Raw genomic sequence first — 19,980 nt, 5'->3', positions numbered from 1 at the left:
ACAAACCCCTCGTGATTTTGATTGACAGAAGCGTTAGCCAGTAAGGAGTAAAACCGTGGTGTGTCACCTGAAACGTGCGCAAAAGTTTGCCTAAAATGGAACCCATCCCCCCACGGCGCCTTGCTAGACAGACCCTTGTTTCTACACGGGGACATTTCAGAGACACACCGGAAATACATAGAAATATTGTTGATGGAATTAAGTGGAGATTTACAGCAGAACAACGAAACCCTTGAGAGGGTTTACCGGAGAGACGATCTGATGGTAGTTCTGGAATCTGTGTCGAATGCTCGTGCTTTTTGCTAGCTCGGTTGTCTATGCTAACCGTTAGCTTTGTTATGCTAACTCGGAGAAGAGCGAGTTATGGCTAGAAATACGTGATTTTGTGATAAATATTTTATTTGCGTACAATAGTTGTGTAGAATGGTGTTTGGAGTTTGGAAAAATGTCTTAGATTGTTTGTTTTACCCAGATTTTTTATTTTTTGGGGAAAAAATAAATAAATATTCATATTCATAAATACATGCATAAATGGACTTTTTTCGACGGTAAATGCTACAGCGGACCCGAATTCGGGTCCGTCGGGCTTAACAGGTTTTAAGTACGTTTGAGTTAAATTAAAAGGGAAGGTGTTTGGAGGGAGGGGTATGCATGGAGGAAAGAAGAGCAAAAAGGGAACTGGGAAAAAGGAAAGAAAAAAAGGAGAGGAGAACCATTATTTGAAGGAAGGAAACATCAAAGAAAGAGAGGGGACAGAAGAGGAGGAGGAAGAGGAGGAGGGAGTGGAGAGGCAGAGTCTAGGCGGCTTTATGACATCACTCCTCTCTGGGTGGCATTATGATAATTATAACCCGAGTACCTCTGTGAATCTTAACCAGTTGTAAATGTCCATGTTAGCAGTTTTCCTATCTTGGAGTCTACTTGAGGTACACTTTAAAATATTTCACAAGAGAAGGTTTTTAGTTTAGAAGATACATCCCTTTTGGCAGCTCTCCGCAGCTATGGCTGCAATCAGGTGAATCACTTTTTTTTAACTGCTCAACAACAGATAGAAACAGGACACATGATGCATGTTATATTTCATGTCTTCTTACCACCGAAGAAGAGTTGACTGTCTGTGGTGAGAAGAAGTGGGATGCTGGTGTGAGCTGTGGCTCCTTCGTCTGTGTCCACTGTGATGCTCAGATGATCTTGTCTGGAGTTCAGCTCCACATAATGCCACTGACCATCATTCAGACCTGAGCCTTTATGTACACATAGACACAAACATAAATGCAAAATAAATGTACTGTTTGGGTTAGTTCCCATTTTCATTATGACCTTCACATACAAGTGATTTATTTATTTTTTTGCTATCTGGGTTTTCCAGCAAGTCAGGAACCTGACTAGTTCCTTCAACTTGATGAAATACAGCTCCTTTAAGTGTGTAGTTAGTTAAGTTGTATTGTGTGTTACTTAAATTACTGTTATAATGAGTAGCCAAGTCTGGAGAAATTTGAAATTTCAAGAGTTTAATGAGTCAGAAGAAACATTTGGATTTAGCAAAAAAATCTTAGCTTCCAACAACATCTCATGGTCTTCCACTGCAGAGGGAGTTTGACAGGGGTTACGACTTTTCCTAATATTATCATGTGTCAGAAGTTCAATACTGCAGAGCCATGACTGAGCCAACTATCTACTGAGAATGACTGTGACATGCAATTCAAACCTTGAGACAATGTTTGTTTGTTTTTTTAAATCAAGAAACAACTTTCATGCTTAAGATTTTGATTGAACATTCTTTAATTAGTTTTTTGTGCTTAGATAAAACACTCTTCTGGTGTTGTATGTCTGTGACATGAATCTGAGCTATGAGAACGTGTTATGTCATCTCTGCTACAAAACTGAACAACATGGGTAACATACCTCTCTGTAGGTGTAACTCAGCAAAATCCTGCTTGGACCAACCTGCGCTTAACTCCAGCCGGGCCCTGCCAGCTTTATTAATCTGTAGGCGGAGTCTGCCCTCACTCAGGTACAGCCAGACTGTGCCCTCCTGCTGTAAGAGGTCAAAGGTCAAGAGAAGCCCAGCCTTGTTCCATGTGCGAAACTGCAGCGCCACGGAGACAACACCTGATGACCAAGATGTCAGTCCTGGCAACTGCAGGAAGCTCTGGGAGTCAGTGAACGTCACAGCAACTGAAACTTGCTCAGCACAAGAAAAGGTCACATTGCCCTGAGAAAGAAAGGAGGGAAGGGATGGAGAAAATGATTATTAAAGAGATAATAAAACATTAATATTCATTAGTTGCAGAGGCTGACAAGGTTTGACTCTATGTCACCGAGGTCTCATCAGCAGCTCTGTGAAAAAAAGGACATCTTTATTACCATATTGATATTAGCTGAGCAGCTAAAATAAGCTAGAAAATTGGAGGCATCAGGGTCACTCAGCGTTTGCACCCACTTTCACTATTTCTCACATCTGCCAATCCCAATATGACATTGGGAACCAGAAACTCTACGATGAATACAAAATAAAATCAAAAAGTTGAATCAAAATTTCAAAGGTATTAGCATGGTTTAAATTTCCATAACACATTAGAAAAAACAAATAACCTATGGAGGGAAATAAAGATACTCAGCACAATAGATATATGGTATGGTTAGTATATATTCAGGGAAATCTCCTGTTAAGCACAATGTGAGGCACAAGTTGTACATTGATTCACACTATTCAAAACTCATATTAAACAAACTTTTCTGAGATGTCTACTACAGAAAGTGCCAGTTTCTCACTTTCCACCCCATTTCCTTCTTTCCGCCCTTGTCCTCATTTTCCTTCTCTACCTCCTTTCCTCCCTGATTTATATTACTACATCTACTTTTTTTCTCAGATTTGTTTGCTTTGGGCTTTATAACTTAACAAATGTGCAATGATGACATTGGTGATGATAATGAAGGATATCATGAGGATGCTAAAAATTACGAGGAAGATGACACAGATAATGAAAATAATGATAATGACAATAATAATTGCAGAGACCATCAGCATAATAATGACATTGATGCAGAAAAGGCATCAGGAATAAATACATTTTTTTCGATATTGTAACCCTAGTTCGATAAGCACAGACGGAGTCCTCTAGTAGACTCCTTTCCAATCACGAGCACGCATTTGCCCACTGAATATTTCCATAAACATAGCCAGCCAATCAATGTGCCTATACAAATACATGCTGACTTGACAGTATATAAGGCAGCACACACCGCTATCTGCCATCCAACACCTTCTTCAGCGAGTGGCATCGGAGCAACCCTTGGTAGAGATTCACACAGGCTCCGCCCTCAACTGGGTACAGTGGGTGGAGCCCTATGAATGTGCACCCTGCCGCGACATAACATTGACTCAACCACACTGATCCTGACTGATCCTGCAACGTCTGTTGTAAATTTTGCGCTATATTCAGTCTTCTCCCTTTCTCCTGTTTTCTCTATGCTTCACTGCATTGTTGTAGCATATAAAAAAAAAGTATAACACCATGCTTGTGCACACGTCTGATGCTGTAATTGCCCATGTACAGTCACCTACTTGACCTAATGATGAATGCGTAATGAGATTCCAAAGATGCAGCAACACATTGACTTACCACCACAGAGGCCTGGTGGTTGTTCCGTTTAGCCAGGTGTATCAGGTTGAGGTCGTTATAGAGCAGGTTTTCCATGCAGCCATGAAAGTTCCTGTTGGACAGGATGGGCTTCTGCAGTCCATGGCTATGGACAGCTCCCAGACTTAACTGCATAAGAAACAACACACACAAAAATAAATATATAACAACCCCCCCTGTAGGTTTCAAAGGTTTCTGAAGTTTTGACAGTGAAAAGATATTTGTAAAAATATTCTCTTTATTCATAGACTCAGTATGCTCTAGTATGCTCAGTATTGCAACCAACATGAACTCAAGCTGACTATAACTTCCAAGGACAAAACTACAAAGTTTTTGTAGCCAACTTTCAAGTGTACAGGTGTTTGGTACATAAAAGACATTCTAAATAGAGTACCACTTCAAAACATGTGTTTTTGTGTGCTGAAAAGTTTCTCTCACCTGGTGAATGTCCCAGTGGCTGAGCTCAGCTGGTATGTGAACCTGATGAGTGTTTTTATCCACAGTGAGGTTCAGGTGACTGCTCAGCCTCTCCAGCTTTACATGGTGCCAGTGCTGGTCATCCAGCAGACTACCCACAGAAACAAGAAGCTGTCCTCTGGAGGATGAACTCACACCTGCAAGGAAGGTGAGGATGTGAAAAACAATCGATTGTGTTGTCTTGATGGTGATTGAGCAATGTCTTCAGCTAATGCAGACATCCCTGTATGTGCAATTCCTGCTGAGGAAATTAGATTTTTTTTCCTGAGGTGTACTAACCGAAAACACTTTGCAGTTAGCATTCTGTGTCCTTCTAATGCACTTTTAACAAGGACAAAGATGCTTGAAGAAAACATTTTAAAATGCTTCCTATTCCTGGCAATTTATGAAAATCTAAAGGAAGGTTCATGTTTGATTTTTCAAAACAAAAAGTCGTGGAAACATTATAGCTTCAGTGAAATATTTCACTGAGGTCACCCTCTCTCATTAGAGAGCGCACATATCTCTTTGCTGGCAGGGAGGAGGAAGAAGCACGATACATGATGAGGCTGCAAAATGACAGCAGGACATAATTAATGACAGACCCTAGCAGGTCTAAATTGGTGGGTCCATTCCTCCATCCCCTAACGTTTTGGGAGAGAAAAGAGTTTCTGCTGACAGAAGGAGCTACAACAGAAGGAGCAGGATACACCAAGTCATTAATTATGAAGGGCATTTTCTTTAAAAAGGGGATGGAGAGATAGATTGAAATCGAAAAAAGATAATGCCACTTACTTCCACGTACCAATGGTATAGATACCTTGATTGAAGGCTGGTAGTAATTTTGAAGCACATGGCAGCTTAAATTTATATTATTTCATTAGTAGCAACCAACTGGACCTTTTTGTGTTTGTCTCCGTTCATGTTTACTATCGATCTGCACAGCTCATCCGTCTCTATGTGAATTCAAAGCTGGCACTGCCGTCGTGTGCCTCGTGTGCCTGCTAGCGGAAAGGGCAGGGTTATACGTCTCAGCAAATCGGATTTGAGAAATTTGACACTCGGGTAGTTTTTATTTTATGATTGGCTAACGGATTCTGTCATTCAAAGTCACGTTAGGTTGTTTCAACAGAGCAGGCTGTCATTGGGTCAAATCGGCCCTTCAAACGGTCTGAAAGGCTTTGGAGGTTAAACAAACTGGAATTCAGACAATAAAATCCCATGGATGACAAACATTAACAGTCTCAGAGAGGATCCAGGCTCTCAAAATTATGCCAAACTGCTGCATATGGATAGATTGAACACTATTAGTGATAAAATAAGTGAAATATATAATTATATAGTATATAAAATTACAATGAAACAGCTGGAACAAAATTACATTTTGGTTGACCTCGTTTGACCTCTCCGTACTAGATCAAGATGTACTAGATAAAGCTTCACTTTATCAAAGTAAAAATTTGTTTAGAGACCCTCAACATATAGTTCTATGATCTGGGAAAGCTTGGACCTACATGATTTGTAATAAAGAAATATCCTGAAATTGCTTTTTTTTCCATTCGAAAATTAGAATTTTCAATTTGTGCTGTGTTCCATCTTAATTTACTCTTAACCAGTAACATATATACTGATATTTACACATATCAACACATCTCACAAGTGTTAGGGTTATTTTACTACCAAAAGTATTAAGTATTCAGGCTGAGGGCCTAAAAATCGGTCTAGGGTCCAAGAGGTTTTAAGCATTGAAGTTACAGGTGTTGTTGCAACCTCAACAGCTTAGATTTGAATCAAACTGAAGCTTGGTCAGGACCTTTGGAGTCATAACATACTGGAAAGCCCAGCTCGTCAAACTATGATGTTTCACTACGTTCGCAGTAAACACATGGGTAATGTTGTGAATTGAAACTAAAACACTTGCTCAAGTTTAACCATCATGGTCATAAGTAAGTAAAGTAAGCAAAAAAACACATAACTTAAAAATAATTCAACATAACAATAAACACTTTTAGACACAAACACCGGTCTCGAACACCGGTTTCCAGGTCGAAGTCCTTGTTTTGTGTTACCCACCTGCCCTGAGTGTTTTTTTCCTGTCCTTAAACTACGTTATCACACTCCCAGAAAATTTTGTCTGAGCGTCTAATAAGATCATGGATGGGTTTACGTTGCTTAATTCAGCTAGTTTTATATTTACACAAGTCATGAGCCCACTTTGAACAAACAACTCAAGTTAAGTTTAGTTAACTCACGCTTTTAAGGCAGCAGGGAATTTTACATGGAGCCACGTTTAGCGTCTGCTTCCAGTTTTTATACTAAGCTAAGATAAACCTGGCTCCGGTTCCACACTTAATGCACAGACATGAGAGCTGATAACAGCATTTCCCAAATATCTAACTATTTCTTCAATGCCATTTGATGAGGTGACGCATTGTGTTACAATCTTAATAACTGCAAATAGAGAGGTGGTGATTGATACAAGAAGTCTGAGGTAAAACTATTTTAGAAACACTTTCATTCATGAAACTCTCTCTCCCTTCCAGTCTTAATTCTCTTCTTTTTTCCTCTCCTCACCTTCACGCCTGTGAGGACGCTGTGAGGAAGGAGGTTTAGTCTGAGAGCACCCAAACTTGCTGTTGTCTTATTTGTCCAACTAGAAGGGGCACAATATTATATAGTATATTGTATAATATTGAGTAGGCTAATATTGAATGTTCTTGTCTTTAAGCTATGAAGTCTACACTGAACGCTACTTTCCACTTTCCAGGAGTCTAGTGTTCCAGACAGCTCCCTGAGGCAATATCTCTTAATCATATTCTGTCTGCTACTCCATTAAGGCTCTTTGCTCAAGCTGTAAATCTGTTTATGAAGGACGACAATGACAGTCACTCCTTATCAGGAGTGACTGTCATAATTGTTTCAGCATTTTAGCGTCACATGGTGCCATTATTTGAAATACAGCTAGACTATAAAAATGATGTACTTACTCTAAACCAATTCTCAGCTTTAGTCACAGTTAGGAACTGAATTTATCACCATAAAAAAATTGGGAAGAAAAGGAGACAGCACAGTTAAATTCATGGGAGGAATGTCACTTCATGTGTCAGGTCTGTCTCTTCAGTTCAATTAATATGGTATTGATACGGCATGCTAATTTGAAAAAAAAAACATGTAGCCAAAGCATTTTTATAAACAGACATTGGGTAAATAATACATAAAAAAAGAATTGGGCTTAAACATCATATTTATATCCTTTAACACTTGATGACATTTGTAAAAACAAATAAAGATTCTAACAGACAGTCCATCTCTCTGTCTTTCTGTGGGCAGATTTAGTCACCGCTACAGCTTCACAACCGTGCAAAATGCGGTCACAAAATTTAACAGGTGTGTATTTGAGATCAAACCGATTTTTCCATTACGACTGGTGTGATTCCATTGCAAGATGGTCTTTGGTTTTAATTTCTGTTTGTTTCATATTTTGTGAATTCTGTAAAAAACAAAAATCACACCTGTGCCCTGTTTCAATAAGCCAAATAAGGCAAATGTTTATCAGCAAGTCTGGGTAGAATTTGTCGACTTACATCCTGGTGACGAGAAGAGTTTAAAACACTGACCATGTAATCACGATGTCCCTGGTTTGAGTCAGACCATGGACCTTTGTTGCATGTCATCCCTCCTCTCTACCCTTATTGTCTGTCACCTCTCTACTATCCACTATCAAAAATAAAGGCAAACATGTCCCAAAATGTTGCTTTTCAAAAATATCAAAATAAAATGTCTCTCTTCTTCACCATCTTCAGAGGCAAATCATTTACATTTCCCTGACTATTTGTGTAGTTTATCTTTATTTTGAGATACAAACCGTATTGCTGCTGCAAACAGAAAAAAATCAACAGTAAGCAACTTATTATACAGCAGGGGAGTGTGTTACAGTAAGAGCCCCATGGCTATTTTAGCAATTTCAGGCTCCTCGGAAAATACAGAGGCTGCTTACTGAAATTCGTATGAGGCTGTTAACAACAGAAACTCCTGGAAGCTCACTGTAAATCACTGTTAAAAAAGTGGAGTAGAGTAAACAAATGCAGCAGTAATTACCATGATTCACTGTCTTCTGTTTTCTCAACTGGCACACTTTGTGCAGAGAGATTCATCTTAAGCGATAAGTGAAATTATATGTGATCATGATGATGTTTCATAACTATAAAATCTGAATTATTCAAGGCTTTTTGCACCATAACACAGCCAGCATCCAGAAACCAACCACAATATGTCCTGATCCAGAGAAAAGACTGGATTTCGCTTAACATTCAACTCGGCCTGCACGCTTCTCTGATGCCATCCTAATTTAGTGAGCAATACTTAACACCACTCGTCCAGAATGCACTGCAGCAGGACACACCAGCCCTTGGTGTATTTACTGTTGTGGATTACAGCTTCCCTGTGACAGTTCAAAAGTGAACTGAATTATTATATATCTAATGAAGCAGTTTGATACATTAGAGCAAACTGACATTTTGATAAAAGTAAAGCAGAGAGGATATGTGATGGTTTTGGATAGTGGGCATACATTCTAATGAGCCAACCAATTCATTGCAACTGCTTGGATAGTCACAGGATAGAGGGGCCTTTACTATCTCACTGTTGTATTTATCTGTTTGCTATACTGCATATACGTCTGTCTTACTGTTTTCATCATCATTAATTTATGCTAACGGTAGTTACACGGTGTCTGACAAAAGCACATCTGCTCTAGCCGAGCTCTTTATGTTTGTGTTTATAAGCTACACATCCCTGATGCTCTAGTTAGCCAACATTAGCCATCTTTAGCTCTCGTGTCTCAGACAGCTTGATGCCACATGGATAACAAAGAGAGGCCCAGGACCGGCAGGATCAGGCTGCCAAATGGGAGAGATAAAGTATGAAGAGCCCCAGAGAATAGCCCACACTCTGGAGCTATGGATATAATGCATTAAATCTTCAGGTTTTATCTTTGCTACCCTAGTTTAAGCTTCTATTTTCTTCTCTTGAGCCAAGAGCTGACTGTAAAGGAGCATGCTGTGGCTCACGGTGGATGCTCCAAGCAATTGATCTAAATTACATTGTCTACAGTCTCCAAACTACAGGGAGAGTGTGAGGGAGGTATAGGGGATGTGTGAAAGAGAAAAAATAAGAGAAAGACAAAGAGCATGCAATTGAAAAGGCAAATAATCACCTCTGAAAAAAAAATATAGCAGGGGCAGAATTGGGGCCACATATGAGAAAGGCTGTAATAAATAACAATGGAGAGTGAGGAAACATAGAAAAATCAGAAAAACAAAGGAGGGCAGCTAGGCAGGCAGGGAAACAACAAGAGCCAGAAAGTGAAGCATGCATTGACAGTGCTGTGATACATTTTTTTATTTTATTCCAGTATTGGCTATATCACTGGATTATTATAGCTCAATATAATCTCAGGTCCAATACAAAAACGAGCACTGTTTAGATTAGTTCCCAGCTACGTTGAGTTGGTTGAGCAGTTTGTTGACTATCACCTCAGGCCTAGCAGGGAGATGCAACAGGCGTCGTTCAGAAAGCTGATGTCAGACTGATTGCTATCGCAGATAACGCCTCTCTACTGATGACAGATTTTCAACCAAGTGAAATCCAGCATGTCTCTACAGTAAAGAAGGCATAGAACAACTACTGCCACTGAATAGATAAATTATTAAATCAACCAATGCAGAGCATAATGCAGCATATATTGGCTATTGTGTGTGGTTGTTTGAGAAACCAAACAATGAAGAGATAGGGCAGCAGTCAGATAGGTAAGTGTTACATGTAATTGCAATGACTGCTTTTAGTTTTAACAGATATTAAAATGCAGTGTGACCAGCTATGTTGATGGAATGCAGGGAGGGTCCTACACCTACTGTGCCAGAGGTGGGGAGCGTGAAGGAAATGAGTTAAGCACAGCTTTAACAGTGCCCATTCTTGCAAGCTTGCCAAAATCCCCAGATGGGAAACTCTGGGGATCAACTGCGACTGAACTCGTTCAATATATTTCATCAAGGAAACTTGCTAAAAGTCCCATAATATTCCCTTTTCATACATCATTTCAGGGAAAAACTTGGTCGCAGACATGTTACTGTTGTATTAAACAGACATAAAGATGTGGCTCAGGGAGCCTGAAAGTGACATGAACTCAAAGGATTTTCCCCGCAGAGAAACCAAAGACAAATTTCCGCTGAGGTGGACGATAAAGTCAATGTAATCTAATGTAGTGAATGAAAGATGTCTTCTTCAAACATCATTATATACAATGCAACTGTTGTAGTTACTTGAACATACTCAACTAAAACTTTTAAATGTCATTATTACTTTATCTTAGTGGATCAACCTCTCCACTGGAGACATTTTTTCCAACTGCATTCCATGCTAAAATTACCATTGGGAACTAAGTCACTGACCACTGTAACTTCACAGTTAGGGGACCACCATTTCATGTCACAAAAAGTTTGCACAAAAAATAACTTTTGAAAAACTTGCATCTTAAGAGGAAGTGCTTGATTTTAGAATGTCACTGGAGTTAACTTTTTACTTCTCCTTTGTTGAATCCATTTCACATCATAACATAATTTTTATCTTTATAATAAAAAATCTCTACACATCTTAACATCTTGCCCTCAGTTCAGATTGGAGTGGGTATGTTTTCTCAAAAGATGTATGTTTGGTCTCGTAGTGGTGTTTCACATTGGCACATTTAATAATGGCCACGGTATCTGGATGTATGAGACAGAGTGGTTTTGTAGCGCCAGCAGGAATAAGTGTCTGTACATTCTTGTACAGTCCGTGTGTAAATCTCACTCGACTCACGATGCATTTTGGCATACACATATTCGATTGGCTGAGTAGCGTCAAATGAGATGAATTACATTGCATGCAATTGGTCAATGTGTTTTCTGGACTGCTAAACGAGTGTGATAAAGGTTAGAAAAGCTGCGCACACGTATACAGTAATTCTCATTTATCCATCAGTTAGACATCCAGGTTCGGATAGGACAGCGTCTGGGTCCGTATCCGAACCACGGTAAGCCTATTAGTGACCCCTGCTTTAGGGCGTGGCTATCTTTTGATTGATGTGTCCTTGTCACGTGGTTGTGCAGTCTGGGAGTTGTCCATGCTTTTGTCTTACAATGTTAACCATTTTACAGTGCGTTTTAAGTTCATAAAGTTAACTGTAACATTTTGCTCGCCTAAAAAGGTGTTATTCAGCATTCCTCCATGGTCTCGTATCACTTCTGGTTGCAGAAAACCAAGATGGCGACGGCCAAAATGACGAACTCAAGGCTTCAAACCGTAGTACCCAAACCAATAGGTGAACTCAAAAGGACAACGTCCACTTCTTATATACAGTCTAAGTTTTGTGTCAGACTTGAAAATATGTGAGCCAATCTTATCCAAAGATCTGAGTTTGGAATCAAACTTAATTAAGGGCAAATTAAATATTGTTACAAATTACAAGGACGTAATCATTTTAAAATTACAGTAAGACCTTCAACCCAAAAGTAGAAAGTAAAGGAATGGTTGGTGAGCAGAGTGGTAGAGAACTCCAGCATCCAGATGGCATGGTTGAAAAGAGGTCTGCCATATGGTGATAATACAATGGTCTGGCAGTCCGACAACACCTTAGGTTTAACCTTGTTTAGACCAACGCAAACACTCATTACCACCCATAGCCTCCACAGTGCTCCATTGTGTGCAGTTTGGGGCAATGAACCATGCTGTGTTAACCCACTGTGCTCCACAGAGTTCACTGTTAAACCCGAGAGCCCCCTCCCTGTGGGGGCTCACACGTTCATCCAAAAATTCACCCACGCAAAATGCCAAAAAAGTGCACTCATCAGTAACGAATATAATGATGTTGCATACCTGGTTAAAATGCAGATCCTGGGCTACAAAGTCATAGCAGCTGTTTGTACACACTCCAAACACAACTCAATCAAAACTATATATATTACCAAATATCAAAATTCATATAGCGCCCCCTAGGCAAACGCACTCGCCATATTTATGCCTCTAGCTCTGTGATAACTAGCTCTGTGCTAACTCACGTTAGCTGAAAACAACCGCAGCAACCTGAGGATTACGGACATATGACTCATATTCCGCTACAAGAGTTATGAGCAAAACAACGCCATCAACACAATCCGCATTATCGATTATGATCATGAACTGCACCTTACTTTTGTCGTTTTCCAGTGAAAAGAGAAATATTTCTGCTCATTTTCACTGTCCCCTGTCTTCACCGTCCCCTGTCTTCACCTTTGTCTGACTCGAGAGGTATCGTGTCTTTCCGTCAATGTTCGGGAAGTGGGGAGGGTTTTAAGTTTCAGCAAATCGGAATTTAGATTTTGACGATGCTGGCACTTTGTAATTCTGATAGGCTAACAGTGCTGTTAATCTTAGCCCATGTGGAATAACTTGATTATATTGGCTCTAACGCGTCAAATGAGGTCTCAATGACGAAAATCGTCCAACGTGGGGCTGAGATACAGCGGGGATGGGCTGGAAGAGCTGGATGTGAAAACAAAACGAATTAAAGCTGCAAGCAGCATTGATCGGGCCCTCGCAACTTCACGCACGTCGAGGGTACTGGCAGGACTCTGGTTGATGCGGCAATGCATTTCTGTGACCGTCATACACTGTGTGCACGAGTTAGATGATTTTTCCTGCGTCGACCAGCAGCGTAGCAAGATCATGTTGCCAGGTCTTAAGCCTCAAATGTTTTTAAGTGTACCCCCAATACAATCATAGATGTAAGCCTGTTAAGATCATTAAGAAAATGAATGTGCGTGAATGCGCTTCAATGTTTGAAACATAACAAACTGTCAGTTTACTGGGATGGGGTTCAACTCCCTGCAGTGTTCTGCTGATTGTATTTGGACTTACATGAAAGTTAACAGAACAGCAGTGTAATTTGCTTTTACTTGAACACTTCAATTTAACACTGTTTTCATTTTAAGCTCTTCTGTAACTTTAGATTGTAGTGTGAAGCATTCATTATAACATTTAACCTGATTCTCATGTAGAAGCTCTGGACAGATCATTTATACTAATGCCCACTGACATGGTTTGAGAACCACTGTTGTCTAACTTTTGCTCTCCAAGCATCTTAGTTTGCACATATTTAGATCAGAGAAGTCTTTTTCTCATGGTGTGACCACAAACCCTTTTATTAAGTTCAGTGTTCGGGCCGCTGTAATTATAGAATCCTGCTTACGTCTGTGGTTGCCAGTAGGTGGCGCTATGACTATGAGTTAATATTGGCATGCAGAAGTCCTAAAATCATGACAGTAATCAAGCATGTCAACTTTGGGACAGTTTTGACAAAGAACAGTTGAGTTACAACAGCTTGATGGATGATGGCGAACCATGTAAAATGGCTGCTACACCAAGTCCATGTTTGATTAATTCTAAACTTTTAATCACAAAGGTCTTTAGATTGTTCTGACCAAATTCTAAGCTGATCGGATTAATTACCTAGGACTAGTTCGTAGAGCACCTGGAAATGGGAAAAATACACGAGAAATTCAAACAAAATTAAAAATGGCTGACTTCTGGTTGGGTTTAGAGCATGGACCCTAAGACTTTTTTTTAAATCCACATGTGATACATCTGCTTACCAAATGTTATACATCTAGGTGAAACGTACTGCGAGGGCTGCATCGTCGAATTAATGTAGGGGGCGCTATCGAGCCGAGTTGCCACTCTGAAGCATTAAAATCACATCAGATAACTACATTCAGGATTTTAAATGTGTGTGACAAGTTTGATTTTGTTTTGAGTATTTTTAGCCCCTCAAAAACACCTTTGTTTTTCATGGCGAGGAATGCGTCGCCACGGCAACGGCATTTCACGAAACAACAAGCTTTGAGTAACTTTTCATCACAAAGGTCTTTAGATTGTTCTGACCAAATTCTAAGTTGATCTGATTAATTCCCTGGGAGGAGTTCGTTAAAGTAGAGCGCCTGGAAATTGAAAAAACGACACTAGAAATTCAGACTAAATTCAAAATGGCTGACTTCCGGTTGGGTTTAGGGCATGGCCCCAAGAGACTTTTATTTAAGTCCACATGTGATACATGTGCCTACCAAATTTTGTTAATCTATGTGAAACGTACTGCGAGGGCTGCTTTGTCGAAATTTTGTAGGGGGCGCTATTGAGCCGATTTAACACTCTGATTGAATAAAATCATATTATAGAACTACATTTTGGCCTTGTGATCTGTGTGTCAAGTTTGCTTGTGTTTCGAGCTTTTTTAACCTCTCCAAATGACCATCGTTTTTCATGGCGAAGACTGCGTTACCACGGCAACGGCGTTCGACGAAACATCAAAAGCTTAGAGAACTGGCATTATGAACTTCTTACATTTGTGTGGAACAAATTTGATGTTGATCTGATTTTCCAACTAAGAGAAACAAGCCAAAGTATAAAGACTTTAACTTACTGTTGCCAGTAGGTGGCGCTATGACTATGATTCAAAATTGGCTTGCAGATGTCTTCAGGCCTGGAGTTTAATCAAACATGTGAAATCTGGTAAAGATCTGATGATGCGGAGTCGAGTTACATCAGTTTATTCGTTCATGGCGAAGGATCGAAATTCGCAGAGCCGCCACGTCGCCACGCTTCGACAACTTCCTACAATTTTCACAATGAAGCATTATCAAGGTCTTAAGGCTTTTGTGACAAAATTTGAGAGGGATCCGATTAATCTGTGAGCAGTAGGGTGTCAAAGTACACAACCTATGACTTCCTGTTGCCACTAGGTGGCGCTATTACTATGATTCTAAATTGTCATATACATGTGTTCAGGGTCAGGATGTTATGACATATGAGAAATTTGGAGCAGATTAGGCAATGTACAGCCGAGTTACAACAACTTCCTGTTTCATGGCGAATGGTGTTTTTTTGCCGCCACGCCACGGACACATAGTTCGATAACTTTTTGATCTTTGAGTATTGTTTCACTGCCAAGGTCTCAAGAGCATACTGACCAAATCTGAAGGCAATCGGGTTTAATCTCTAGGAGGAGTTCGTTAAAGTACGGCGCCTTGAAACGGTCCAAAAACGTCATCAAATTCAAAATGGCCGACTTCCTGTTTGGTTTAGGATATACCTCCTTTTGACTTTTTTGTACGTCCCATCACGTTCCACATACCTACCAAATTTCATACAGCTAGGTGAAACCCAAAGTTGGGGCTACTTTGTAGGGGGCGCTATCGAGCCAAAATGTCATGCCGCAGCTGGACACCCCAATAATACTGGAATTTTCACCACGATTGAATTTTGTGCCAAATTTCAAAAGATTCCCAGTATCCCAAGCACCTCCTTTTTGCGATGAAACTGGTACGATAATAATAATAATAATAATAATAATAATAATAATAATAATAAAAAACATTAGAATAACAATAGGTCCTCCGCTCCGACTACGTCGGTGCTCGGGCCCTAATAATAAACATTTGAAGAACAATAGGTCCTACGCTACCGACTACGTCGGTGCTCGGGCCCTAATAAACATTAGAAGAACAATAGGTCCTCCGCTCCGACTACGTCGGTGCTCGGGCCCTAATAATAATAATAATAAACATTTGAAGAACAATAGGTCCTACGCTACCAACTACGTCGGTGCTCGGGCCCTAATAATAATAATAATAATAATAATAATAATTCCTACAGTTTCAATAGGGACCTCATGGCCCGACTACGTCGGTGCTCGGGCCCTAATAATAAAAAACATTAGAATAACAATAGGTTCTCCGCTCCGACTACGTCGGTGCTCGGGCCCTAATAATAATAATTCCTACAATTTCAATAGGGACCTCGCGGCCCGACGTTGTCGGTGCTCGGGCCCTAATAATAATAAAAAACATTAGAATAACAATAGGTCCTCCGCTCCGACTACGTCGGTGCTCGGGCCCTAATGAACACAGAGATAAGAGAGGGCTGGGAGAGGATTGTAGCCCTCAAATAAAGCCATAACTGCTGTATTTGGATGTATTAAACACCATTACTGATATATACAAGTGAAATATATAGTTTGGTACATGAGAAAATTTAAATAGCACACATTGTGCAAAATGTGTAAATGTTTACATTTTTGAATCCTCGTCTGAACTCTGTACTAAAACCTCTCTAATCTTTTTGTGCTTCACTTTATCAAAGTCAGACTTTGCACAGAGACTGATCACATATTGTGCTATGATCTGGGAGAGGTTTAAACCTTCAAGCTACATCATTCCTAAGAAATAAATATCCTGAAAGTGCTTCTTTTCTTTAGGCGAACCTTAAAATGTTCAATTTGTTCTGTGTGCCATCTTAATTTACTCTTAACCAGTAACATATATACTGATATTTACACATATGAACAAATCTCACAAGTGTTCCCTTTATTATAACACCAAAACTATTATAATAGCCCTTGTAGTTGCAGAAATATACTCATTTGAGTATGGGTATGTCATTTTCGAGCAGAGGCCTAAAAATATGGCTAGGGCTCAAAAGGGTCAGGTGCTAACATCCATCATAGATTAAAAGAGCAGATATGAAACCAGCTGTCAAACAGTGAGAAACAATACGAGGAAGAGAGAGACACAGTTGATTGAGGGAAAGTGAGAAAACATCTGGGGAAAAAACCAAGACAACACAAAACATGTTTTCCCTTACAAATGATGCTGTCCTCCTCTACAGTCATTGACCTGCAACTACACGCCTGCAATGGTGAACAGCACCAATTCCCCAAGTTTATTCAAAATCGGATTAGTTTTGTCTGAGATATTGCTTGCGACATATGGATAAACAAGTAAACACTGTACTGAGTTAATCAGCATAAGCAGAGAAAAGCGTAATACCCCTGAGTTTCCTTAAAATTGGATCAGTGGTATCTTAGAAATCACATCTGACAAGCAATCCAGCAGATGGACAGAGACCGACTTGAAGCTGCCTCCATTTCATTGTTGGGACAACAATGTGTAAGATATTAAATTCCTTATATAGAGCTGGGTGGATGCTCTGGAGTTGGAGAGAGTGCATTCATACATACACTGTACGGTTTAGGCATTTAGCCGACATTTACTCAGAGAGAAATTAACAGATAGATAAAGCTGCAGTGTTTGCAGGATAAAACGTCCAAGTTCCAAAACACTAGATTGAATTCAAATATCCAAAGTTTCAGCACCCTTACACCAAGATCCATCCAGATACTACAGCCCCACTAAAACTAGAAATTGTGTTAAAAGAGATTGCAATTTAGATTTAGTTTTTCTTTTTTAGAGCTATAATCTTTATTAAGAAGATTGCAGAAGTATATATTGAGTAAAGAAGAAGAAGAAGAGATTTTAAAGCTCTGAGCTCATTGTTTGCAGCAAGTGCACACAAAAATGACATTCACACAAATTTGACAGCAATATACCGTTTGTATTTAATATAACTACAAATTATTAAATACATTAGTTCTTGATTTGTTGGGTTCAGTCATATACGAGTGAAAGTTAACACCATTCAACTAGTATATGACTGTATACATTTTATTTTTATAATATATTATTTGATATATCATGGTATTTGTTTCCATTTCTTTCAAATATATTTTATAGAAGAGTATTACCCTGTATTACGTATACTGTATGTATGATACACTACATATATATTATATATTATATTATATACATTTATAACTTATTGTGTGTACTGACTTTATTATCCATACACAACTTATATTTTACTGTATGTAATACATACATCTTGGCTTCAGAAGTTGCACGACTGGATTTCTTTTCCGTAAATGTTTGCACAATGCTCTTATACAGCATAAGGTAATTTACCAAAGATTTTTAGTGTCTCTAATTTCCTTAATTGCTTTTTTTTACTTTTATTTCATTCAAATAGTTATTTATCTGTTTCATGTGAATTTCCCCTGGGAATCATTTGCCTTATCATATCTAAATATTGAAAGGATAACGCTGATACCTTGTTGGTGGTAGAGCAGCAGCCGTCCCTTCTCCAACACCAAAGTGAGGCTGTGATCTCTGTTTCCCTCTGCATGAAGCAGCGTCCCAGAATTCTTGAGGGTTGTAAACTTCAGAGAGACAAACTCCATCGCCTTCCAGATCGGCCGTACACTCCGCCTGTAGACCAGGCTGCTGCTGCCATCAAAGTTGGCCACATCAGAAGCTACAGAATGAATTGAACAGAAACAAATTAGAGTGTTTGTTGCAATGATTTAAAATCCTGGAATGGCTTGTATTTCACAGTGGAAAAATTTGCCATGTACGAAAAGTTTCCATTTTAGTTAGATTTCCATTAAAAACCCTATGAGACAATGTGGTTACTGTAAACCTCAAAAATACACAGCCCATAATTTATAGTGCAAGACTGTATTTTCTATTGTTTTAAGGTATTGATTTCCTCTCTGAATACTGTTTCTACTGAGCAAGAAAACCATTGGTCCTTTAATGTACAAAGGCTTCAAACACTGCAATTAAACCATATAAACCTTAAAGTCTAGTGTCTGCTACTGATGATAAATCAGCAAAAAATATTTACCGTTGTAAAAGCAGAATTCATGTGAATCTGTGAGATAAAAAAGTGTTACCAGAATCATCAGTGTTTTCCTCAAAGTTCACAGCTCCAATTAAAAACTGATGTTCTGTTTCCAACATAAAAAGCCTTTATCATAACTCTTCTAAGATGTGACAAGCAAAAAAACTGTTAAGTATGAAAATAAGAACTTGAGCCTGTTTGAACCAAAAAGTAATCTGTCTTTGTGCCATGAAACAATGAACTCAATTCCCTGTCAAAACCAACCCAGTATTAAATGCAGTATGAAGGACAGTACAGGCTACAACTTCTCTATGTTTGTTTATGGTGTAGAAAAACGAATGCCTCAAAATTACTATTGTTTATTTTCTCATTACATGCATCATCTTAGATCTATGTCACTGAATGCCTAAATGTTCTAAAATAATATTTCTATAGTATTATCATATATTTCTTATTTTAATTTGTGTATTAGAAATGCTACACTGTTAATAAACCTGAACTGGAAAATTTAAAATAAAGTTACATCACTTCAAGTTTATATCTTAATTTGAGTCCAGAGACCTCTTTTTAAGGCACAAGCCAAAACTGACAAAGAAGTAAATTAAAGGTATCAGACTTACTATAACGACATCCATATATCTCCAGTCTGAGTCCAATCCTCCCAGTGGGGTTCCAGTCCAGTGGAATCAGGCGGAGGTAGCGAGCTATCACCGGCTGTTTAAGCTTGTACTGGACCACAGTGTCTGCATTACTGTTACCTGGGAAAGCCTGAAATGACAGAACATGCTAGTTTGCCTCAATTTTACATCCAACCATCCATATTTTACTGGTTGCTGAAGCTGCAAAGATCTGTCGGCAAACTATTTGTAGGAGCCTAATTAGTTCCACGAGTACATTAGTAGACAGGAACAAAGGATTTTGGATGGCTTTTTTTGTATTTTACTGCTCATCATGTTGCTAACCATCAGAATGTATTCAATTTGAAGTTTTGCATATATATATATATATATATATATATATATGCTTGTAATGAAACAATCCTAAAAAGAAAGAGATGAACTACTTCCCGTGCATAAAAACTCTCTAACCTCCTGGATCCAAAGTCTTTCTGCGTTTTTAAACTTTAAGCTCACAGACCATTGATCTTAACTGCTGATGATGTCTCTCCCTCCCTCTGTCCAGTGATCGATAACTGTGAGACCTATGTCTCTGTATCAAACCCCTCTCCAAAGACTAACAGGCTCTATTTTCCCAATCAGTTGCCTGTGGAAATCCAGTAGGATTCTCTGCTTGACAG

The 19,980-nt window shown here is 39.1% G+C and overlaps 1 protein-coding gene across 3 annotated transcripts in view; it reads right to left on the bottom strand.

Annotated features, from left to right (window-relative positions):
• LOC137870446 (contactin-associated protein-like 4) overlaps nt 1-19,980 on the bottom strand; it is a 122,340-nt gene that overhangs the window by 43,502 nt on the left and 58,858 nt on the right. For all 3 annotated transcript variants that reach the window (XM_068707733.1, XM_068707735.1, XM_068707736.1), the window contains exons 4-9: nt 19,304-19,451; nt 18,111-18,314; nt 4,083-4,258; nt 3,627-3,773; nt 1,906-2,215; nt 1,095-1,244 (exon numbers count right to left, since the gene is read on the bottom strand). In XM_068707733.1, the coding sequence (XP_068563834.1) occupies nt 1,095-1,244; nt 1,906-2,215; nt 3,627-3,773; nt 4,083-4,258; nt 18,111-18,314; nt 19,304-19,451 (1,135 nt within the window). The remainder of the gene's footprint in view (nt 1-1,094; nt 1,245-1,905; nt 2,216-3,626; nt 3,774-4,082; nt 4,259-18,110; nt 18,315-19,303; nt 19,452-19,980) is intronic.

Source organism: Cebidichthys violaceus, unplaced genomic scaffold (assembly GCF_023349555.1).
Source record: "Cebidichthys violaceus isolate CVI_PGR_0920_01 unplaced genomic scaffold, fCebVio1.0.p SCAF_13, whole genome shotgun sequence".
Lineage (NCBI taxonomy): Eukaryota > Metazoa > Chordata > Actinopteri > Perciformes > Stichaeidae > Cebidichthys > Cebidichthys violaceus.
This window is presented reverse-complemented; position numbering and strand designations above follow the sequence as displayed.